This window comes from Oxyura jamaicensis, chromosome Z (assembly GCF_011077185.1).
Source record: "Oxyura jamaicensis isolate SHBP4307 breed ruddy duck chromosome Z, BPBGC_Ojam_1.0, whole genome shotgun sequence".
Lineage (NCBI taxonomy): Eukaryota > Metazoa > Chordata > Aves > Anseriformes > Anatidae > Oxyura > Oxyura jamaicensis.
Genome location: NC_048926.1, coordinates 34430558 through 34455884, shown reverse-complemented (window position 1 = coordinate 34455884; position 25327 = coordinate 34430558). Strand labels below are relative to the sequence as shown.

General features: G+C 36.8%; 1 protein-coding gene across 4 annotated transcripts in view; it reads left to right on the top strand.

The window, feature by feature from the left end:
• TTC39B (tetratricopeptide repeat domain 39B) overlaps window positions 1-25327 on the top strand; it is a 72200-nt gene that overhangs the window by 34971 nt on the left and 11902 nt on the right. For all 4 annotated transcript variants that reach the window (XM_035309767.1, XM_035309769.1, XM_035309768.1 and 1 more), the window contains 13 exons: window positions 10404-10508; window positions 13099-13230; window positions 14242-14318; window positions 15580-15647; window positions 17614-17678; window positions 17846-17951; window positions 19360-19425; window positions 20877-20985; window positions 21864-21931; window positions 22018-22077; window positions 22398-22559; window positions 23601-23692; window positions 24096-24216. In XM_035309767.1, the coding sequence (XP_035165658.1) occupies window positions 10404-10508; window positions 13099-13230; window positions 14242-14318; window positions 15580-15647; window positions 17614-17678; window positions 17846-17951; window positions 19360-19425; window positions 20877-20985; window positions 21864-21931; window positions 22018-22077; window positions 22398-22559; window positions 23601-23692; window positions 24096-24216 (1231 nt within the window). The remainder of the gene's footprint in view (window positions 1-10403; window positions 10509-13098; window positions 13231-14241; window positions 14319-15579; window positions 15648-17613; window positions 17679-17845; window positions 17952-19359; window positions 19426-20876; window positions 20986-21863; window positions 21932-22017; window positions 22078-22397; window positions 22560-23600; window positions 23693-24095; window positions 24217-25327) is intronic.

The following is a 25327-nucleotide window of genomic DNA, read 5'->3' as shown; positions in this document are numbered from 1 at the left end:
GCCTACCCAGTTGTTTTGTTGCATCTGTAGAGCATATGTGAGGACAGAGCAATTGGTACTTTCTTGTGCTGTACAGATACAGTATCTGTCTAGGTATTTATTATTAATGCAGTGTTTCTGGTATGAAACACCATCAGATAACTTTTTATCTGCCTCCCCCACCCCTTCAAGCTGTGGAGGTAAAATAGAGCAAATATTTGCATGCAAAATGTTTTGACAGCTTTATTGCATGCCGTTACCAGGTTCTCATGAAGCAGTGCTGTAGGCACTGAGTTTTTTTTTTAACTAGAACAAACACAGTTCTAGTCATATCCCCAAATATTTACATTGTTTCAATGCAAATAGTAAACATCACACCTACACTTTGCATGTTTTCTATATTTTTGCTGTAAGAAAATGACAATTCCTTAATTGTTTTCAGTGAATGCACTTACCCAAACCTGGCTGCCAGACAGCCTCATGCTCACTGTCCTCCCTGCCTCTCTTCAAAGAGCAGCAATTTTTTATTGATTAAATACTAATTTTAATCTATTCATGTATTACTATTGAGAAGGTTAAATAGCAGCAAGGTCTAAATGTTACTTGAGATTCTAGGGGGGCGGAGGTGGGGATCACTTAAGATATGATGTACATACAAAGCAGGGGACAATTCTGAAGTATTAGATCTTCAAGATACCATTAATATCCTGTTGACATTTTTTAGTAGAATTGCTTACAATTTGGAAAAGTCACAAGAGCAGCACCTGCTTTTTCAAATCTGACAAATAAGACTCAGTTGAAGAAATTAATGGTCTCCTGAAAGGTGGCCTGACCCCTGGAATCTGATGTGTAAGATGAGAATTTTGAGAAGGAATTTTTTTTTTTGTTTTATTCAAATGTTTGAATACACTTCGTTCATGAGACAGTATTAAAAATATTTCAACCAATGTGAACAGTAGTAATTCCTAAAATAAAGTAGTTTTCTCCCGTAGGATGTATCTAATTTTAGCTTTCCAGAACTTCATAAAATTTCCTCTTTTAAAAAGAAATAGAGGGTGAACACTCTCTTAAAATGCTGTCAATTCCCCCTAACTTCTGGTGTGTGAAGAATAAAGCCTTTTCTGGCTTCCATCTATGTCATTGTTTGATCATATGTATCTGATAAGGTGTGAAGTTTAATGAAAACTTTCTGTAATTTTTTTACATAGCTATTGGTCTCATTTGTACAAATTCTCCAGTGTCTAAATAAAACAATTCAGTTAAACTGCAGCTTTGCTTGCAAGAATACTCTTCTGGATCCCTTTTCTCTCCCTAAGTCCCATTTTCACAAAAAGTTGAACTCTATTGAACTTATGGAAACTGATGAGTTTTCAACACTTCAGGAGAGGGATGTTTGAGAGAACTCATTTGAACTCATTTGTTCCCTAGACCCTTCACCAGTTTCTCTGAATGTGTTCCAGCAACTCTGTACCCTTCTTGCGGTGAGGGTCTCAAAACTGAGACGAGTATTTGAGGTCTGGTCTTACCAGTGCCAAGGGGACTGTGTCAAAGGCCTTACAGAAGTGCAAGTAGATTACATTGGTTGGTCTTCCTTTGTCAACTAATGCAATCAGTCCATCACAGAAGGCCACCAGATTGGTCAGGCGCAATTTGCCCTTGGTGAAGCCATGCCGGCTGTCTCGGATCACCTCTTTGTCTTGCATGTGCCTTGAAATTGCTTCCAGGAGGATCGATCTGTTCCATGATCTTGCCAGTCGCAGAACTGAGAGTCACCGGTCTGTAGTTCCCCACGTCCTCCTTTCTACTCTTCAGAAATGGGAGTGATGTTTCCCTTTTTCCAATCACCAGGGGCTTCCCCTGACTGCCAGGACTTTTCAAATATGATGGAGAGAGGCAACTTCATCATCCAGTTCCCTCAGGATCCTGAGATGCATGCCATCAGGCCCCATGGACTTATATGTGTTTAGTTTCATCAGGTGGTCTCAAACCTGCTCTTCTCTTACAGTGGGTGGGACTTTGCTCCCCCAGTCTCCATCTATGGGCTCAGGGAAACAAAAGACTTGGGAAGCCTGACTGGCAGTGAAGACTGAGGTGAAGAAGTTGTTGAGTACCTCAGCCTTCTCCATGTCTGTCGTGACCAGTTCATCCTTTTCATCCATCGGGGGGGTACACTCTCCTTGGACTTTATTTTCTGAGTAATGTGTCTATAGAATCCCTTCCTGTTCTTTGCATCCCTTGCCAAGCTCAGTGCCATCCGTGCCTTGGCTTTCCTGATCCCATCTCTGCACATCTGGACTGCATCCCTGTACTGTTCCCAGGCCACATGTCCCTGCTTCTACTGCCTGCAAATTTCCTTCTTGTGCCTCAGAACAACCAGCAAGTACTTCCTCAGCCATCCTGGTTGTCTGACCTCCCTGCCCACTTTTTTACACAAGGGGATGGAGAGTTCTTGTTATCTAAGGAAAACATTGTTAAAGAGCTGCCAGCTCTTAGCTCTGTTGTCCCTAAGGACAGTGTTCTGGGGGATCTCGTCCACTAGGTCATTAAATAGCTTGAAGTTTGCTCTTCAGAAGTCCAGGGTCCTGACTTCGCTCTTTGCCAGGCTCATATTCCTTGAGATCACCAGACTCAACCAGGGCAGGGTCACTGCAGCCCAGACGGCCTCCAGTCTTCAGCTCTTTAATGAGCTCTTCTGTGTTGGTGTGCACCAGGTCCAGTAATGTGTCTTCTCTCGTTGGTTTATCTAATACTTGGACCTGGAAGTTATCCTCAACATACTCTAGGAATCTCCTGGCTTGCTTACAGCAGGCTGTTCGGTATTCCCCGCAGACATCTGGGGTTAATGCGTATGTTGTGGGTGCATTTTTTTTGTTTTCTTTTTTTTTTTTCTTTTCTTTGTGTTTGTTTCCAAAAACTATGCGTTGTAGAATAGATCATAGTATAGTAAGCATTCAGAGTAATTTGTCTGTTTGTTGGCTAAAACAGCTCTGGGTAGTTTTGCTGCCATCCTTAAATGAGTGTTTTGCATACAAACTACAAGCATGTGTTGGTGAAGTTCTGAAACAGTGAATATACTACGCCTTCAAAGAAATTACTTTATCAAGTCTGTCTTGCATCAGAATGAAATGTTTGTGAATGTTTCCCATAAGCTGATAACATTTCCATTGAATATATAAACTGCACACATTTTATGTATGCAGAATTCATGCTTCTCATAAAAAGGATGTGTGCAGAATGAATGTAGAATTTTCTGTGGAGATAAACTCAATAGTGGATTTATTTTATGGGCTAGAAAAGAAGTTTGTATCCTTGCTGTACTGGTCAGATAGTTGCTGTTTGCAACATTTTTATATTTGTAGTGATAATAGCCTAGGATAGGAAGTGAATTATGTTATGGAAATCATTTCAAGTATCTAGCTTTTTTTTGGTGTGTGATTGTAAGTGGCATGCAGTTTGGATTTTAGAGGAAATTTTAAAACAGTTTTCAAGAAGAGTTTTGTTTACTGTAGAAAGAACTATTCTTCATGTGGTGTTACATCCTTGCTGATTTTTTAAATTAACACATTGGGTTAAGAGTCCTTTTTGTTTGTGAATTGGAAGTGATTGACAACTTAATGTTCAGATCTCTTACAATGTAAATGATTCAAGCTACTTTCATTTGTTAGCTGCAATAAACATCTAAATGTGAGAAAGCTTACACAATTTGATTCCACGTTTATGCATTGTTCTCCAAATGTGAATAATGCTTAGCACATGCAGAAATAGAAAATCCAGCCGTATGGATTTATCCAGCCTGATAAACCTTGATTTTTCAGATGCTGAAAGAGGTTTACTAGCACTAGCAAAGTTTGGAGTGGTGAGGGGTGTGTGTGGTTTCTTGTGGAGGAATAAGTAGTTCTCAGTGCGGGAGTTGCATGCTCTTAATATGCTCAAGCGTGATACACAAAATATTCTTTGAAGTAAAGTATATGACAAAACCAATTCCACACTTACGGGTGTTTAGGAGTACTCTCTTGGAATAAGAAGAAAAAAAATCCAACATAACTAGAAAGCTTTGCTTTTGCTTTCATTACAAGAAAGCTAGTCTTTGCTTTTATGAACATTTTCTAATGTTCACAGTATGTGAATCTAAGCTGTACTTAGCAAGGAGACTGCAAACTTTCAACTACTCTTAGCAGAACAATCTGTGACATAAAATGTAGGCCTAACACAGTATCTTTTTTAAAGAAGACAAGGTAAATGCCCAAACTTTTGTAGGCAGTAAGATTATTTTATGATAGCCTTCATGTGAGAGATTGGTAAGTGTCAGCAAATAACATTGCCTATTAGGAAATTACCCAAACTAGATTTTGGCACACCTCTAGCCAGAAGAGCAGAGTATTCGTATTGGCTCGTATACGAGTGATGAATGAGGGATAAGGTGAAACAGATCTTTCTTCTCAATGGCTCTCTTAATGGTGAGGTCAACCATGTTTTCAAAATGTGAAGGAAAATAACCGAAGAAAGATCTTCAGATCACAAAACCAATAACTGAGTTATTGGAATGCTTCTTCAGATATAATGGACACACATGGATATATGTTACTGTTAATGTGAAAGCAATTATCACAGGAGATTGGAAATCTTCACAGTTACTAGCTGCATCCATGAAATGAAGGCCCGATGCAGTCCTGTAATTCACTGCTGATCTGAGGCATAGCTCAGAATTAAAAATGTATCAAATAGGATGCCAGGGACAGAAAGCCTTCCTGCTGCAGTAAACACAAAGTACCGGGGTCATTTGAGTTACATAAGTGATGGGTAATGTGGCAGTTCTTAAGTGTTTTGTATCCTTGCTAAATAGTAAGACCAGCAGAGAGACCGTCAGGAACGTTCAGGAGTGTTATTACATGAAACAGAGAAGTTCAGTTGCGAGGAACTTACAAAGACCATGGAGTCCAACTGCCTGACAGCTTCAGGGCTAACCAACAGCCATAGCATGTTACTGAGGGCATTGTCCAAAGGCCTCGTGAACACCGAGAGGCACAGGGCACCAGCCACCCGGCTAGGAAGCCTGTCCCTGTGCCCGACCACCCTCACGGCACAGAAATGTTTCCTAACACCCAGCCTGGCCCTCCCCTGGCGCAGCTCCGTGCTGTGCCCACGCGCCCTGCCATCGGTGGCTAGAAGCAGAGACCGGCACCTCCCTGCACAGACCTGCACACAATAGACAAGGCGAGGCCACACCAATGCTAAATCACCTCTATTTGCTGTGCTGTGTTAATGCACCCCAAAATACAGTTTGCCTTCCTGGCTGCCAGGGCCCACAGCTGGCCCATGTTGAACCTGCTGTTGACCAGCAACCCCAGGTCCCTTTCTGCAGGGGTGCTCTCCATCCTCTGGTCTCCAAAACTGTGCCTGTGAATAGCATTACTCCATACCAGGTGCAGTACTTGGCATTTACCTTTATTGAATTTCATGCCTTTGAGGATTGCTCAATGCTCCAATACATATCTTGATGCCTCTGCAAGACTTCTTGTCCTTGCTGTGAGTCAACAGCAGCTCCCAGTTACATATCGTCAGCAAACTTGCTAAGGATGCACTCCAACCCTACATTCAGATCATTGATAAAAGTGCTGAACAAAACTGGCCATAGATGTGAGACCTGAGGAACAAGAATTGAGCCTTGGGGAACGCATGTGAGATGTGAACGTGAAATGATGATTTTATCATCTCTCTATGAACTGCGACATTTGATGTTGTAGTGTGAGTACAGCTTTTGATCTTGTCTGGGAGAAGGTCTTCCAGGGAGACAGCGGATTCCAACACCCTGAGACTGGAAGGCTTGAGTTTGCTTTATTAAGTGTGTATGATAGTGCACACCAACCAGCACAGAAGTCTGTACCTCATGGAGGAAGCTCTGCACAGTAATCCTGCACAGCAGGGAGGGGAAGAGGGATCCTATCAGCTAAAGGTGTCAGAATCACCACTGATCTTGGACATGACAGAGGATGAATACATTTAAAGCAGTGTTCTAAAGACCATGAACTTGCTAGCCAAGAAAATGGAACAACTGAACTGAAGAGAGGCTCATCTGCAATTTACTGTTAAGAAATCATATTCTGAGGCAGGAATGATGGCAACCAGTGCAAATGTAGTATTTTATTTTATTTTATTTTAGAAAAGTAATTTCTTTGAAATCTTTTAAATTATCTAGCTATTTTCACTTGCTGGAAAGATAGAGCAAATAGGATGTATAGTCTAACCAGGTATGTACTGAATGAAATTAGTTTCCTAAAAAAAAACAAGTGTGGAGCATGAACATAGAGTCATGGGTACAATGTGGTAGCTATGGTTTGTTACTGAGGGACTAGGTCTTTTCCTTCCTCATATACCAGAAACAAAACCGAGCCTATTAATGTAGGCAAGTAAAAGTGAATTTTTGACAGCGATCTATTTACAGATGCTATTTTTGTAATTAGCTAATAAAATTGAGTATTCTGCAAAACTTTCATTATGAATTACTCATATTTATTGCTGCTATTCTTTTGAGAGCATGATGTTTAAGGCTTTTAAAGACGTAAACACACGTACACTTATTACTCATACAAATACTTTAATTTAGACAAAATTATTCATATATTCATACACAGTCTAAATGCAGTAAAATACATTTTCTTTGCTTATATTTAGTAAATTAAAATGTTTATCAAGACAATATTGAGTAACAAGGATAAGATCGCACGATTTTTGTTAATGGGAAACATTTAACCAGTTGAACAGATTAAAATGAAGTTTAAAGTCCACTGTTTTGCCAAATAGGCAGGGTGCTTCATAGCCTAGATTCAGTGGTTTTCTCCATCCAGACTCTGGAAAGAATTTTACAGTTGTTAAGATCTCAGGCTTTGGCAGGTGTCCAAACTAAATACTCAGAAGGGTTACTTTTTTCTGGATTTAGAAGCTACAATATGCAAAAATACAAAACAAGTTTGTGGTTGGCTTTGATACTTTTATTCCCTTAAACTAAAGATACAGAAAGTGTGAATGTGTGATGTGAACAGAGAAATACTCTGTATGTATCCCACAAGGGTTTCTTGGTGTGTGGTTTTATTTTTTTTTCTTCAGAAATGAATGGTGGAAAGTGTCTTCAGTATAAGAATTGTAAGGCAAAAGGATTTACATTTAAGATTTTGTACTTGATGTTCTGTGTTTTCACTGATTTTTTTTTCAAATTTATATCTAAGAAGTCAAAGTCTCCTGTTAATACCAGTGCAAGTAGCCTCACAAAGATAAAGAAGCGTGTGTGCACTGAAACTTGAAGAAAGTTCTTAAGCCCTGTGTGACCAATAGCAAATTGCTGTTTTTTGATTAAAAACAAACAAACAAACCTGAATGCTTAATATACCACTTTCCATTTTCCCCTCATCAAAGAGGAGCTGGTAGGAAGGATTAATCAGGGTGTTAAAGACTTAGAGGAGAGAGTCCGAAATCAAAGAGATTAAGCAAACCTTATTAAAAGGGGAAAACAGAAATTGTACATGATCCTGATAAAGTCATAAAGAAAGTGTTGTCCAGTTTTGTAGCCATCTTGGAATAACGCTACTATGTAGGCTTTTTTCCCTCCTAACCATTTTTCATGGTGAGATTCAGAGATTTGCCATAATATATGTAGCAAGGGGGAAACTGAAAAATTAATGTATGGATTTACGCAAATACACTGCTGTTGTTGGGTAGCCTTTATTTTCAACAGTCCAGTGAAGATAATTCATACAAACTTGTATACTGAAAGATTTAGGACTTGGAAAATGAAGAAGAAAGAAGGGAAAACAACCATCACTTTTTTCTTTTACAGTTCATTTGCAACACTTCACTTGAAGTAGTCCCAAAGCTATGGCTTATAATAAAACCAAAGAATTTACATTTAAATGCACACTGTAAAGTTCCTGAATATCATAATATATTCCTGTAATTAAAGTAACTAACGTAAAAAATGAATGTCTAGATAACAGATTGAGTACGATTAGCCAGCCTCATATGAGTTGTGAATTGTACCCTTATATTCTGTATTTATATTGTATCATATTCTGTGTGAAGAGCAGCATGCAAACAACAACAAAATGCTGACTCCTTTTCATCTGTGTTTTGTTATTATTACTTACGTATCTTTGTGTAGACCTAAATAAATTTTCCATGCAACAACTTTCCTGAGGTATTTTTTTTTTTTAAAGTAGAAGGCAAGTTAGATGTCTAGCTTAAAGATAGCTAAGTGAGAGAACATAAATGAATTCAGGCAACAGGACACTGGGTCGTGTAGGCTAGAGATCAAAAGAACACAAATGTAGTAGATTTGCTGTCCATATGTTATTAATTAGTACTGGCTAATAAAGACTTCAGTACCCATACAGCAGGGCAGCCGTGATCCACATTGCAGTCCTAGTTCCCCAGGCACTCACTTAGGACAAGATGCTGGGTGAAATCTGGGAGTGCAATCCTCTGGCTTTGAATCTTAAGCACATGGGGAAGGAGAAAGCTGCTGTGCGGAGAAGACTCTTGCTCTGTTTGCCTGGATCCCCAGCATGCCCCAAGGACAATGTCTGCACAGGAAGTTCAGTAAAGCTCAGCGAGATGAGGAGCAGTGAAAAGACTGGATCATGAGGAGTTTGTTGAGGTCTAAACTTTGCTGTCTGGTACAAGTAGCCAATAAGAGTTACAAAATACACCTCGAGAATCAGTATTATATTTTGTGCCCTTTTGTTAGGACTGTGGTGGTTTCAGCTGCCTAGCACAGTAAACACCACAACCGCTCTCTCACTCCCCCTCCTTAGAAGAGGAGGGGAAGAAGTAAAGGAAAGAACAACTCATGGGTTGAGATAAGGATAATTCAATTAAAGGGGAAAAATAATTATTAAGGAAAGGTTATTATTAATTAAACAATTTAACTAAAGTTGGCCAAAACCTTATATATTATTTCCTTAGGAATTGTTTCAATATTACAATCAGCAGAGCACCATCAAATAAGAACAACAAAAAATCTGTCCCTAAATAATATCTAGAGTATGTAGATTACTACTCTTTTTTGGCCAAACTATACCAAGGCTCAAGGCCAAGGATGTGTGGCACTTTTTGTTTGTTTGTTTTTAAACAGTATCTTGAAGACAGATTGGGAAGGAAGTGTTCTGTTGGGCAATTCACAACTTTGCAATTCACAGTTACGAAGTGCAAAATTTGCCTCTTGGTAGGCTCAATAGTAGATATTTAGTAGTTTCAAAGTACTCAGTTACAGATTTTGTATCTCTACAGAAGGATGAATTTTTAAAGTACTGCTCTAGAAAAAGAGAAGAAAGCTGAAAAAGTGGTTTTGGAGGTCATTTGGTCTTACCCTAATTTTCTGCCCCAGAAGGAATACAAAAGGCATAACTAATAATTTAAAGCTTTTTTGGTGATGGAGAGTGCTAGAGGGAAATTGATGATTCTGTGTGCAAACCTGTGCAATCATATTCTAATATCCCCTCTCTCCCCTCTTGCCCCCCCCCCCCCCTTTTTTTTTTTCATGTGTGCGTTTTACATTCAGATTTAGAAGAGATGCATTCACTGTTGTTTGTCTTTCATAAATTCCTCCTTCAGGATTCTTCTCTTCTGGTCAGCACTTAAATATTCATCTTACTGACATGATGTGTTGCTTACCACTGCTTAACCTTTCTTGAATAAAGCCCATTATAGAGCCTAAACCTGTTGTTTTAAAGCTGTAGACAGATTATCTTTCCCAGATCCAGCTGTGCTGATTAAGGGCTATGTAGCTGCTAGCTGTTCTTTACTACCAAGAATGCCCAGTGTGTTACCTGTTCCACTCACGGAGCAGTTTGTGAGCGCTCCCAATGTCAGACAAAACTGGCGTGGTAACACTTTTGTTAGATGCTGTGCTCTTAAGCAAGCACAAGTGACTTTACTTGAAGTGAATCAGGAAGAACAAAAGCTTTTTGCATGACTGCAGGCTTCTGACAGGACTAGTTCTGGGCATTGCTGTTTACAGAGTGAATGTCTGTTTACTAGCTTTCTCGAACAAGAGTATGACTTTGTCATTTCTCTCCAGACTCAGATATGAATACAAAATCTGACATTACATTTGTCTGTTAATACTGAGATGTGAGAGCTTGGGCACAATAACTTGTATATTTGTTATACAAGTAGTAGTAAAAATGACTCCATTGCATATTGACTGGTAAACAGAGGATGTAAAAGCCATAAACATCACTTCAGTAAGAAAAGAGAGTGTTCTTATGTAGCATGGGTAAAGTGATAAGAATCTGACTTGTTTTTTGTAAAGTCAGATTTCAAAAATGAACAAGGAAATTGCTGTGTAAGACCTGTGGAGTTATATAAGAAATATATATATGAATGTATAAAATACATTTACAGTTTCACTAAACTAAGATTCTTTTTTTTAGGGCATCCAAAATGGATCTCAAGACTGCTCTGGAAGAATGTTCAATGGCACTGAATTTATTTCTAAACAATAAGTTCTCTGAAGCCCTCGAATTACTTCGTCCATGGTGAGAACATGTTATTTGCTTACGTTACTGTAAACAGATACTGTGCAATGTGATAAGTGGTAGCTGAAGATTAATTTATAGTTCTGAAGATAGTAACTTTCATTTATTCCCTCTTGTCCAAAATCATTTCTCAGTATTCTGGGCCTTCAGCAGTGCACGTATTTCTCCTTAAGTCCATCACAGACCTGTTAATGAAGCATTTAATTGGTTTGTTACAGTTTACCATTCAAGTTGTCTTTTCTAGTGCATAATGAAAAAATGGAAGAACAAGACCTTATCCAATGTATCTTTGATCAGAGAATTTGTGCAACAGAGCTGCTTTTTGAGCAAATTAGTAAAGCTAATTAGGAAAACTCTGAATTCTCTTTCTAATGCTTTTTAAATTACATCGGTGTGACAGCAGTGTTTACTTTTAAATCAAACCTTTCAATTTAATGTCTGTCTATCTTCTGCCCAGTTGCATTTGCTCAGTATAATTAAGTCTTCATAAATTGATGGACACAGTTATGTAGCGTGTTCTAGAGTGTGTGTGCTTTTGCTTTCATACTATCACTGTAATAAGAACAGTGCTGATAAATGTGGAAATAAACAATATCAGTGGTTTATCTGCTTGCTCTGTTATTTGTTCTGACTTTCAAGTTTTTGAAAGCACTCTCTTACCACTTCACTGAGATAAAATACAGAGGGGGCAGATCCCTTAGGAGTAGTGCTGAAGCCTATAACAAACAATACAATCTAATTTGTTCTGGAAGGTGTTGCTAATAGTCACACCAAATCATATGCTGGGTCTCTTTCCATATCCGCTTCCACTGCAGGTGTAGGTAGCTAGAGGATACTGAAAGGTTGGTTGGGTGAGGGTAGCTGACCTGTGACTGTGGGGAAAAGGAATCCAGGCAGCTGGGATCAGACTCAAATTCATGGTCCTTTTCCTGTCTGCCTCCTGAAGATGCATGTTGTGGGTATTGCAGTAAGAGGTTCAGTAGCACAAGTAGGTAGAGTGGCATAAAGTTCTTGTTCTGTTGCTTGGTAATAGTAAGATGGGTTAAAGATGATGTGTTGGTGATTTTAAGAAGGTAGACTACAAAATTACATGAAGTAGAGCAACATTTAGAGAACTCCCAGCTGCACTTCTGTATGCTAAAACTTTATTTTGGGGTATTATTGCAAAATACGTAGTACCACACGCAAGGTTTGTGCATGTGTGTATTAATAAATGCATATATATATTTCTAAAATTTTAATATATTTTTCCTTATATATGTTATTTTGCCTTATAAAATAAAAAGGCCTGTAATTCATACCCCATTTTGTACTGCAGTTTTTTACATATAATGAAGTGTTTGCTTTAGTTGATGTATGCTATGAAGAAAAATAATATTATAAACTCCATGGTTTCAGTACTTTGAGTCCCTGGCAGCTAATAGACTCTGAGCCTCTTATACAGCATATTCAGCTAATCTACAAAGGAGGACTTAGCCCAGCAAAGAAACAAAAAGCCACCTTTCAAAAAGTAAAAGCCCAATTGTTTTACAGAAAATAGGCTTTTAATGAAAGTTAGACTTGAGTCTGAAATACCTAAATAAAAATAAGGGAAAAAGTTGACATCTTTAAAAAATAAACATCCCAAGGATCTGTCTTCCTTTCATCTGCCGAAGTTTTCTGTCTTCAAAACTGTGCTTGTGGTGTGGCTCGTTGACTGAAAAAACATGTTGAGGAAACTGGAGAAGATCTAGCAAAGGGCTAGCAGGATAGCTAGAAAACTAAAACATATGATTCCTGAGATTGCAAGCTGAGCTTGTTTCAGTTTGGCAAAAAAGACTTAGGGGATTAATCTAATAGTGGTTTGTAGCTATTGAGGGGAAGATATTGCAAAGATAGAGACAGTCTTATCCATAGTGGCAGATGGTAAAACAAGAGGCAGTTGCCGTAAGTTGAAGCTTAGGAGGTTCAAACTGGTCATTAGGGAAAAGTATGTCGAATGACTAGTACAGCACCAGAGGAGTGGGCACACTTCCTTTTCCTGAAGCTTTCAAAACCCAGCTGTTAAGTTTCCCTTCAGTTTCCCCTTTCCAACAGTTGCTTTGATTGTGTGATCAATTTTTTGTTGTTGTTGTGAAAGCCAGGCTGATTGAAAGTAGCCTTTTATGCAGGACTGAGCACATGGGTAGTGGCCTTTCACAGATGCAGATGGCTGTGTCTCTGTATCAGTTAGTAATTTTATAAGGTTGTCCCTACCTCTTACGTTAAGTGAAAGCAGAGCTGAAAGAGTATTTATGTCAAGGCTTAATTAGCTAAATTAAACAGATATGTCAGTGGACTCTAAATGGGAGCATAATTAAGTGCAAATGTTTGTGTAACCCGTTTGGATGATGGGTACACAATTTTCTGGGACTTAGTTAAGTCCCTTGTGGAGGTAGACAAGTAGTACTGTGGGGAAGATTGTACTTACTAGATTGTGTCCCTAACTCTATTTTCTTGCTTTATTCTTCTGTCTTTACACAAACTCATGTAGGTGTCTCAGACAGCATTTAATTTTGTCTTGTAATTTAAATTTTGGGTAAAATGCACAATACTTGTATGTTTGCCATAGGTCTAAAGATAGTATGTACCATGCCCTTGGATACAGCACTATTTTAGTTATGCAAGCTGCTATGACGTTTGAACAACAGGATATACAAATGGGAATTTCTACAATGAAAGAAGCTTTGCAAACCTGCCAAAGGTAAACTTGAGAAATTTACATTGGTAAACTTGAGAAATTTACATTTATGAAGTACTTTTTTTTTGAGGTCCCTCATTTGAGATTTATTTTTTTTTTTTGGTATGCATTATGTTAAATTGTCATGTTGTAATTTCATTGATTGGGCCCTGTCCTTTTCAGTATGCAGAAGAGTGTAAACAGATGATAAGCAAATGCTTAATACTTGTAATGAACTACTTTACTTTCTGGCTTGAAAATGCATTCCTTTTCTGGATGTAGAGTTGTGTCTTTGGCTTCTGCATAAGGCTGAGGTGTTTGTAAATAGTGAATGCGTTTTTGTAATGACATTCCATAAGATAAACCATAACCTTATAATATGAATAATTGAGATCTGTTAAAACTAAGATGTATGACTGATACGGGATGTCCAGTGTAAAATTCTGTATCTGACATAAATACGTCAGCATTTTATGACCTTTCATGTTCTCATTTTTGTTGAAAAGGTAGCTCCTTGATTTTCATTGTAATTCTGAGACCAGGTTTGAGAACAAATGGAAGAATAACTTCAAATTTTTATGAAATTTTTTTAAGTGGCTTGCCCAGCATCCTAATGAACTCTGCAGCAGTTTTGTTAATTACCTTGTGTGACTTTTTCTCAGAAGTCTTATTTTAAAAGCTAGAGGTCCAGTGAGAAACTGTTTAGCATGTGATACATGTGATTCATTCCCCAGCGGTGTTCTTGCATTTTAGCTGAGTTAGGCGGGAACCCCATGGTTGGAACCGGGGAATGGCATGCTCTTGTATACTTAGTACAGATTCAATGCATACTTGAAAGGTAATTTAAGGTTGCATAGACTTCAGGGCCTGTCAGTGGCCATGATTAGACTAAAAGCAATTGTAGCTATTGACCTTCCTAAGAATGTCTACAATTCATGGTTGGAAATAGTTAAGAATTATAAATAAGCTCAAGTTCTTGTTGAAATGTCACTTATGCTACATGGGTTTCTTTTCTTCCATGTATGACTGATTCAGATTCAGGAAAAGAAACACAGTGGTAGAGTCCTTGTCCAATCTAGTTTCTAAACAGTCAGTGGATCAGTTGAGTGAAGGTAAGTGGTTTATAATACAATTAAAATAACAAAATGAAAAAAGCTCAAGAACACCCAGCCAACACATGCTAATATGCTTAACTCTTTAATTTGACTTTAGTGTCTTACAGCTAAAAAAAACAAGAAGCCCCCTCCCCCCCTCAAAACCCTGCATGTTCCATCTTCAAATATTGCAGAGTCCTTTGAGAGCAATGCTGCTTAGTGCAGACCAATCACTTATGTGTCCTTTTCAATGCATAGTTTCATAAAATGGTGTATACAGGCTTATTTGTTAGACTGAGCATGCATGATAAAGTAAGAGAGCAACGCTTTTGACAACCAGTTACAGGACTGAGGAGAGTTTTTTTTTGTTGTTGTTTTGTTTTGTTTTGTTTTGTTTTTAAGACAATTGCCAAAAGGTTTAAGAATCATTGCTGCTGTGGAATAAGTCCTTATCCTTAGTTGTATTTGAATTTGAATATATTAACAAGTTTTGTGCTTGTCTGTTTTGCCTTAAGGTGTTTTGGGAAATGGTATCAGTACATTGTTCATGGCTCTGAAAATGCTGATCTACTATTTCCGATTCAGGCAGAATCAAGTATGCATTTTTTTCTAACCTGGCACAAAAGAACCCTATTTAATACTGGACACATCAAACTCACCATGTGTGCATTGTACATACAGCAGCCTTATGCATGTGGCTGGTCTTGCAGCATGCAGTTACTCACACTGCGGAGTAACTTGTGTCATGTGTGTTAAGTCAAATGCTCTTTAGTGATGCATGAGGATAGAAAGTATGCCTGGGGCTTTCAGATTGCTTAGCATGACTCAGTAAAATCCCGTTTGTAACATCGTACTGGACTTAGGAAACAGCTGAGCTATTGTGAATGTTACTGTAGGTCTGCAGAGGTTTTCTAAGACGTGTAAGGAGTGTTTGAGGAACTAGTTGGTTTAGGCTGATTTTTAAATGTAGTATCAATGCAAAGTGCAGGAGATCATCCACCAGAATGGTAAGTAGCTTTTGCCAAAGGCTGAAGACAGCTCTGTCAAGATCAAGGTTTTTGTCTGAGGAGAGGTGAAAGAGAAAACTATTTTTAGCTAGCTTCTCAATTACTAGTTCTGATGGGATCTGTTTGTTACAGCTGCTATCCAGCAGTTACCAAAAGAGCAACAGCAGAATCCTACTTTATTCTTGGCAGCATTTTATTTGTTCCATTGACCTCGAGATGAGAATATTGACAACAGCTATGTTGACAGTAAATAACTTTTCTTTCTTGTATAGAGGAAATGCATGCTGAAATCTGCTATGCTGAATGTTTACTGCAGAAAGCAGCTCTCACCTTTGTACAGGTAAATCATTTTGTATCTCTGTGTAACAGTTTAATGGAAGGATGTTCATGCTTGTAGAACATCATCCCCACAATAGATATGTTATTTAAAAAACAAACTTCTTCCTATTGGAATGAATGTTACTTCATGACAGCGACTGAAAGTACAGCAAATGATTTGCTATCCAGCAAAACTCTTGCTTTTTGTTTTGTTTCTATAAATAACCAAAGATGTTATTGTTACTCAGGAATGAAAAACTGAAGGTATCATAAGGATGGTAGATTTAAATTATAATGCCATCACTTGTAGAATAGTCTAAGACTTCTTCAAAAAGACATTCAAGTATGAGGAAATCTCGTTTTAAAGTGCTTTTTTTTTCACAAAAAGGATGGAAAGTTTCCAACTTAAAATATTATACCTGATGTGTGCTTATCTTTAATTCAGTATCACTCTCTCTGGCCCTTTGAAATATTGCCAGGAACAATATAGTAATGAATTATTATAAAATGGGCATGTCTTAGGATTGCTGAGGTAATCTTATGGTTCACAGAAGGATCTGCAGTTTGCTGCTGTTTTACGCTTCTTGTTTAGCTTGTGTTTCAGAGACTTAATGTTAGTGGTCTAAAAATTAGCTAGAAAACAGGAGTTGTTTCCTCATACTTTGATTGCTTGTGTGGATGTTCAACAAATGTTTGATTAACATATTTTAGATAATTCCTTCAGATATAAATTATGAGGAAGCAATGAAGCACAGAGACATATTAAGATCAGATGGGCCTAAAAGGTTAATTTGGCTCAGCTTTATAAACCACTTAATACAATACTTAGGCCAGAAGTGTCAGGAAATGTTAGTAGTGGAATGCCAGTCTTATTACTGCCTTTCTTTTTCCTAATCAAACAAAAGCAAACCACTTTTTGGTTGTTTGTTTGCTTCTTGATTTTAAGTATAAAAGAATTTTTAAGTATGTGTCTTCAACTTTGGGACTGTATGAAATGAAATACCTTTAATGGTATCCTTTCTCTAAAGCAGCATCTGCCTGTCCGTCATTTCAGTTCCATTGCAGTTTGCTGTAATACCCTACTCTGCTGATTGCTGCCATACCCCATATTTTTCATCCTTGACTGACCTTGATTCATCTGAGGATGATGATGATAATGAAAATGTAGTCAGTCAGGAAGAGGTAGCAGGAATGCTTGTACTAAAACATCTGCATTTGGTCGTCCAGTCTTACAGACAGTTGAGGTTTTTCAAAATGATGATCCATTTATGGAAGCCAACATTTCCTTCAGTTCCTGATTCTGATGCTCTTCTAATACTTCTTTTCCTTTTTATTTTTCATGTCATGCATGCTGTACTTGGGTATTTAAATGGGACTTTTAAATGCCTGCGCATATGTGTTAATTCTAAGAGAATTCCTGCTCTCTCCTGCTTAATTGTTAAACATCTTGCTATTCAGGAACTTATTTTTGATGGCTTAGATTGTAGCTTTGATTTTCTAGAGGTGAATAAACACTTGTTGGTTACTACATGTACTTACTGTTATTAGCAAGGGGAAATAATCTGTTTAGGAGATTTTTTGGTTTATCTTCTCCCACGTCTCGGGCTTGCTTGTTTGTGTCAGAAACGGCTTTCCAAAATTTTTGTAAAGATTCCTACAGCACCATCTGGTGGAGAGTGTTTTTTTTTTTTTTTTTTTTTTTTTCACTTAGATGCATTAGAAATTTAGTTAATAGTAATAGTAGCTTTGACCACTCTGCTTCTTTTTAGGTTGTTGAACTTGTCACATACAACAGAAAAATGTTTCCCTAACAACTTAATGCATTTGCTAACTTTAGTCTTAGAGATTATTCTAATAACTGAAATGCGTTTTTAAAATTTCCAATGTCTTTTAAGTTCTAAATCAATTAAAATGTAGCTTGAAGAATATGTCTATGTATATATAATAATTAAAAACATATTTTGTATAAATAATAATTTTTGTTTCAGGATGAAAATATGATCAACTTTATCAAAGGCGGCCTCAAAATTAGGACAAGTTATCAAATATACAAGTAAGTCCTTAGAAAACACTGAGGTTCAATGTTGGTATAAGGAGGTGCATTAATGCCTCCAAATTTATATATATATATGTATGTATGTATAGCAATTATAATGATTATACTTCATATAATTTCTAAGTCATGTTTCCCATCTCCCCCCTTTTTTCCTGTATCAAAAGAGAATGTCATCAGGTGCTACAGATGACTCAGGGGAACAAAAGCAAAAATGAAACTTATCACCAGTTTGAAGGAGGAGTAAAACTTGGAATCGGAGCATTCAATTTGGTATGACTCTTTCAGACTTTATAAAGTCCATTGTAGTAATTCTGCAGGATTCTTTGCACATAGGGTACTGTAATCCTATTTTTAAAATGTTTCTAAAACGTTTCAAAAACAGAGATGCATGTTTTGTAGCTTTTGTGCAACATGAAAAGTATCATGGCTTTTTGCATGCATGCCTTCTAGGGTCTTTCTACTAATTTATTTTAAATAGTGTTTAATTTTATTTGACTAATTTATTTATGTATTTCTGAAGAAGAAAAGCAGCTACATCTATCTATGTGTAGCATGACTTTTTAAGATGCTTCTACAGTTGGTTACAGGATCCTTGAATGAATGTTTTTATGGCAACTCTCAGGTATACTATTCTGTGGCTTCAGTGGCATACTGTACATTGGCACTGTGAATTAATGTAGATCATGAGCAAATTTGGGAGAACAAGCAGTACGTTACTGGATTTGTACAAGAGACAACTGGATACATCTGCTAGTGTTTTTATTTACAGTTTACTACACTGTCTTTTCGCATACGTCATGACAGTAGTGAGAGTTGATTTTTGCTGGTATTTTAATTTTTATATCCTTCCAGACTGGAGCTGGCCAGTTCTGTGTAAGGTCAGAAGATCTCAGGTTTATCTGCACCTGTCAGTCTTTAATACCCAAACAACTGATAGATGTGTCTGTACACAAGTGCTCAGACCTCTCCTATTCTTCATGAAGTCTCCTCAGCAGGAAGCTTAACAGAAAAAGTCTGTTCTGGGCAGTGACTAGAGTGACTGGAGCTTACAAAAACTAACCATCAAATAGACTTTCCAGTAATGTTTTCTGAAAAGATGGTTGTGATATTAAAAAGTTTTCTGTTGTGTTGAATGTGGAGATTGCAGCTACAAGAGGAGAAAAAAGTGCATGTAAAGGAGGGTAACAATAGCTAATACTTCTAAAAGAATAGCTTTCTGGTCTGCTAATTCCATGCTTCTAAGTAGGAACAAGTAGAATTTTGTATACCGTTTTATCATTCAACTGGGAGTCAAGGAAGATAACAATTGTAGATTGTAAGTGCAACCAAAATAGATAATACTTTCTTCTGATTCCATATGGCTCAAATTTTTTGAACGATTCTGATCAGCTGAAGACAGAAGGATCATTATCTGAAAAAATACAGATGGACTCTGTCTTGCTGTTTCTGTGCTGGCTGATCATAAAGAGTCTAAATTTTCATTAAGCTGCAAACTTATTACATATTGTTGATCATGCATGTCTATTTCAGAGTTCTTTTGTGTTTTACTTTTTCACTGATGTGTAATGGCATTTCATATAGTAGTTAGCATTTTTGGTTGAAGCTTATAGTGGTTTTACACTTTCTTTTGAATGCATATATTTTTTATATAACTTATTTTTTTTGAAATGAATTACAGATGCTGTCACTTTTACCAGGAAGGATCCTCCGACTTTTAGAATTTATTGGATTTTCTGGCAATAGGGTATGGGATTTAGTATTTTATTTGCTTTTTCAAATTAGACTTTTATCAGGTAACGATTGGGTGTGTTTATTATTATACATTTCACACTAGATGTATAATGATCTACATAACTGATTCGTATTTTAGTGTTATTAAATAGATAAGTAGGCTAGATTATGCAGGCAAAAAAGCTCATACGGTGATATTTGACTCTTGAGCAAGCAGGGGAGATGGCCGGTTTTCTTCAGAGATGGTTCCCTTCCTGTTTCCCTCTTCCCATTTCGTCCCCTTCTCCCTTCGCCCATCCCCTTTCCCATTTTTCTATAAGTATATTTTGCAGCCCTTTACAACTCCTTTTGCCGCCTCCAAAAAAACGGAAAAAAAGCAAAACACAGAATTACACATTACTAAATTTCAAGTTATTTGTGAAAGAGTCACCTTGTGGTCTTACTGCTCTTAGCTTGTCCACAAGTACATTTTGTTTGTATAAAATTAGACTTCAGTAGAGATCTTGTCATTCTGCTTATTCCTGTAAAAATTCTAGTTCACTGAGCTTCATGATGAAGCCCTTTGACAATACACACTAGTGCCCTGACTGAAAAGGTGATAAAAGCTGAAAGGAAAGCTGAACAATTTTGTAGTAACACCACATTTTTTGTATGGTGCTTGAATTCTCCTATTGAGAGACACCTATAGCAACCAACAAGTTGCTATACAGTAACACTTTTTTTTTTTTTTTTTTTAAATTCAAAACTGTTTTTAAATCAAAACTGTTACACTCTGTTTCTGAAGAGCAACTGCTCTTAAGAAGGGAACCTTTGAGCTTGTCTTGACAATCCCCAAACAGTCAAGCTATCATTTAATGGGAATAAACTGGAATGGATAGGAAAATGTTTCATATGTAAGAACTGAATGAATCTCCATGAATCTTTTTCAATACTCAGAAATTGAATTGTAATTTATGAAAACACTGTATAGAAGTTGGTGTGTTATTAGAGCTAATATTTTGACTAGAACCTCAAAACAGTGGCTGACTTGAAAGGAGAAAATTAAGGATAACTAGGGATTTCTCCAAAGGACGACTCTTGCCCAGAAGTAGCACTGAAGAAGCTGAGAGAGTTTCCTGCCAAACATAAAGACATTATTCTAAAAGGCTCATATCCAGAAAATAGTGGAGAAAAGATTTAGACCTGTGTGGCTGCATGGTCTGTGACATTGATACTTCACCAAAGCAATTAAGTGCATGGGTAGTTTTATTCAGCATTGACTTAATTTACTCCTTGCTGAGTGCTGTCAGCTGTGTCAGAACTGTTTTGGTAGAATATTGTGTTGGATCTGAGATAATGAAATGCTGAATTGTGAAATACTTGTATTTTTAAAAGGATAAACAATTCAGGAGAGCTAGAAATGATTAAGAGTACTATAGAACTATACTGATAACTAATTCTTCATGTGTTTGTATTTTTTCTTAGGAGTTAGGCCTCCATCAACTACAGGAAGGTGCATCTGGCAGCAGTTTGAGGGCCATTCTGTGTACTTTCACCCTGCTAGTTTATCATACTTACGTCTCCTTAATCCTTGGTGAGTCCCACTGTGTTCAGTCATGCTACACATTATGATAGATATTCTGCTTTTTGAACTTAATTTAGAAGCTATGGCTATTAGTTTTGTAAGAGGAGTTTGCTGTGTACTTAGTTACGATCTGAAAGTCACACCTCTAACAGAGCTATAATTGCAAAAACAGCAAGGTAGATATTGTTATATTGATAACTTATTCAATTTGAAGGGCTGTCCTAACACGCAACAGCAAAATATCAGAAAATACTTCTCAGTTCAGACAAGTCTGTATAAATTTACATCAGATACAGAGAAGGCTATCTCCACAAAGAGGTCTGTACTCCTGAATAATCTACTTGGAGGCTCAAACGTGAGGAAACAATTGCTTTTGCCACATGAATGTTACTATTAATTCTGTATGCATCTTTGACATACATGTTTATGTTCTTTAGTTTCAAAGTATTTCAGTCCTTGTCCCTTAGGCTCATCAGGAAATTAGGGATAACTTCATTTCTTTCAGGTTCACCCGTACTTTGTAACATAGCTCAAAATTAGTAAAGGGGGCAGCTGAAGAATGTTTTCATAACTTGCTAGAGCAATTACAAGGACTTGAAAATGGAAAAGGAATTTGTAATGGAACGGTTTAAAGAATAGTCATATATTTTAACCTTTGTCTACTTACAGGCATTTGTTATCTTAAGAGCTATTACTCTTTCAGGACAAGAACTGATTTTTATAGAAACATAATATAATCAAATAATATTTCTGCTTTTGGGTAGAGGTGGTCATTCTTTAATTTATTAAAGCCATAAATAGGATTTTGAAACCACAATCTTAATAATCTGTTACACTTTTTTTTTTTTTTTTTAAGTACACTAAGGTTGGTTTGTTGTGATTTCTAGGTACAGGGGACACCAACCTTGAGGAAGCAGACAGTCTCCTCGAACCCTACCTCCAGAAGTTTCCAAATGTGTGTATTTTCAATAATTTTTGCAATAGTATTGTATTTCCTTAAGCTTAAAGTAGTAAATAAGTATTTTTCTCCTTCCTTTCAAGGGTTCCATTATTCTCTTTTATGCTGCCAGAATAGATATACTGAAAGGAAATTTTGAAAAGGTAAACCAATTGTTTTCTTTTTAAGATTTTATTTGTACAGTGTTCAGCTTGGGGTGAAAAAATATGTATGATTTATCTTGGTAACTATTTTAGTTGGACTGATAATTATGCTCATTTTCCTGTTCGCGTTTAGTGTTAATATTGATTCCATCTTTTATTCTAAGATAGGCTGAGAGAGAAGATTATTTAATTTTTCTAGTCAAGAGTTCTCTGCTTGGGTGCTACAGAGGAATGTGCTCTGTAATTAAATGTAGTTCTGTCGTGGAGATTGAACCTGTAATTGAACCAATTTTCATTATTCTTACGTATCTAAATCCTAGGCACAGTTAACGTTCCAGGAATGCATAGCAGCCCAGCAAGAATGGAAGCAGATTCATCATCTCTGTTACTGGGAACTGATGTGGTGCTACACATTCCAGCAGAACTGGCTTCAAGCGTATCGGTATGCAGACCTGCTCAGCAAAGAGAACAGGTGGTCTAAGGTAAATGAGCAGGCAGATGTGTTATACCAGTAGCTGCTCCACAGTTAAATATGCATTTCGGTGTGCAGAATCAGTGTAATTTTTCCTTTTTTGTGAACCTGAAAGCAAAGGGACAGTGGAACCAAATGGTATGTTAAGTTGTGTGGATAAGGGGGAATTTTTGTTATGGTACCATTACTAGAAATGCTTCGGTCTTGGGGTGCTTATCAGAATTAGGAGAAAGAAGAGGGAGAGGAAAGCTGTTAACTTGCAATTGTAATTTCTAATATTTTCTAATAAAACTTGGCAGAAGAAACTGTGTGTGTTTGTTAATTAAAAAAAGACAAAAGACGGCATAATCAGCAGATGCTTTGTGACATGAAATAACAGGCTGCTGGAGACAAGGTCGCTTGCAGGGCAATCTACCTTTTCCTTGTAAAAACTGTTCTCACAGTATGACCCCAGCACAACATACAAATGTACATCCTTGGTCTGTTCTTTTCTAGGTTGTTCTTTTATGCTTAGTGGAAAAGGGGATATGGCCAGTTTTTGAAAAAAGAGGAAGAGAATAGCATATTCAGTGTGAAGTGTAACTGTCTTGAACAGAGTTCTGGATGTTTATTTTCTTCTCTGAAAAGTCCAGTTACTGAACTTCCCTTGATTCAGTTCTCAGATATATATATTTTTTGTTTGTTTTGTTTGTTTTTTAGCTTATCTCTACACATAACAGATCAGATGACATTCCTGGACTTCAGAATACTTTTATCTGTCATTAACCTAATTTTTTAATCAGTTATTTAGATAGTATATTGTCACGTTCTTTGCAGAAAAGACTGTTAATATTGACTAACTTATTAAGAATATTAGCAAATATGCTGAAAATAAAATAATAAATTATGTGAAAACAGAGATGCGTGGCAAAACTTCAGTAGTTCCACCTGCATGAGAATAATTGGAAACACTTCACTGTGACAATTGGGGTGGGAGATTTCAGTCCTTATTGTATTGATTGAACACAACAAATTAAATGCAGTAATATGTGGATTTTTCTTTTTGAAACAGGCCATATATGTATTCCAGAAAGCAGCAATTTTATGTATGCTTCCAGAGGAAGATTTGAAAAGGACTGGTGAGGACATTGTGTCTTTGTTCAGGTAAACATTTATAAAATAACTAGAAGTGCAGTTGTCATGTCCCATCCCCATTCCTGCCCCGCGAATGTTTTTGACTTAAATATCTTTATCTTGTATCATTTGGTCCCTACTTACTGCAGGAAAGCACCTTTTTGGCTTTTCTCATTATTTTTTAGCATCACATTGTTTAAAACGCTGCTTTTATTACAAACATACATCCTGCATATGCAGGCTGTGTGGTGTGGAGAACATAATATTTTACTAATGGAAATAAGAGCAAATATTTCATATTTTACTAATATTAAGGAAATTATGTATTTAGGCAATCATTAAGTATTTAGGAAATACTTAATATTTTACTAAATGAAATAAGAGGAAAAACTACATATAGTGAACTGTCATATCCATTTTTGTCTCCTTTTAGACAAGTGGAAGGTCTAAAACAGAGAATTGCAGGAAAATCTATCCCAACTGAGAAGTTCGCAGTAAGGAAAGCTCGGCGCTATGCATGTTCTCAACCAGTGAAGTTGATATTACCTGCCTTGGTACTTATACTTGCTTTCTTTTTGTCCTTTTTTGAATGGGGAAAAAATGAGTATGATTTCTTACATAGGGAAAGAATATTATCATCGGGTACTCTGTATGATAGTTGCATTTTTATTTATTTTTTATTTTTAAAGAATTATTGGCATTCATGCAAATGGAATGGCCTTGGGATTTTTGTAAAATGTAGTAGGGGCTGAGTAATGCTATCAACTAGCAGTCCAAAACCAAGGCCAAATTTTCCATGTGAAAATTCAAACACATAGAGCATACCTTGTTACTACTACATGGGGCTGAAAGTCACCTTCAGATCTACATTGGTTTCTATCATGTGTAAACACATGTTATTTACTGTGACAGGTTCTCAGTCAGTATCCCACATTCTCATTAGGAAACTGACAACAACTTCACTTCTTTCTGTATCTGTTCTTCTGGTGGAAATGAAAATATTTTTTTTGTGTGTTGAATCTGAGTAAAAGGTACAGAAATTGATACTGTACAAATTGTGTTCTAATTTCACATGCTTTTAACTTCAGGAGGCATTAGTAGTGCACAACCCGTTCCTATGTACACCGTAATGATACTTCATATATATTTATGCTGAGATTTTGGTATATGGGTAATATAGCAACTACCGGAAGTGGAAAAAAAATCATTTGAGAAGGATTTTCTTATGTTAAGGCTCATTAATATAGGAGGAGAAGTCCAAAGAAAGTTCATCCAACAGTTTAAAATTTCGTGGTTCATGTACTTGATTTTGTTTACTCAATTATGTTTAAAGACCTGAGTAATAAAGTTGACCTGAGCTTCTACAGCACAGTGCTATTCAGGTGTATATATGTATTTTTGGTCTTACTGTCAAATCTAGTATCTTTAAGAGTTTTTCCACCATAGGTTAAGTAAAAGAAAGCATAGTGTATTACTTTAATAAAGGCATATTAGACAGGACTAAAGAATTGAAATGAGTCTAGCATCATGTAGTGAATTGGTAGTGTCCATAACACTTTCTTTTAGACTTCAGTAGAACCAATTTTTTCTCCCTCTGAAAAAACACATAGCTACAGCAGAAATATTTCAGAGATGTATTTGTTTCAGAATGACATCGTTTCATAT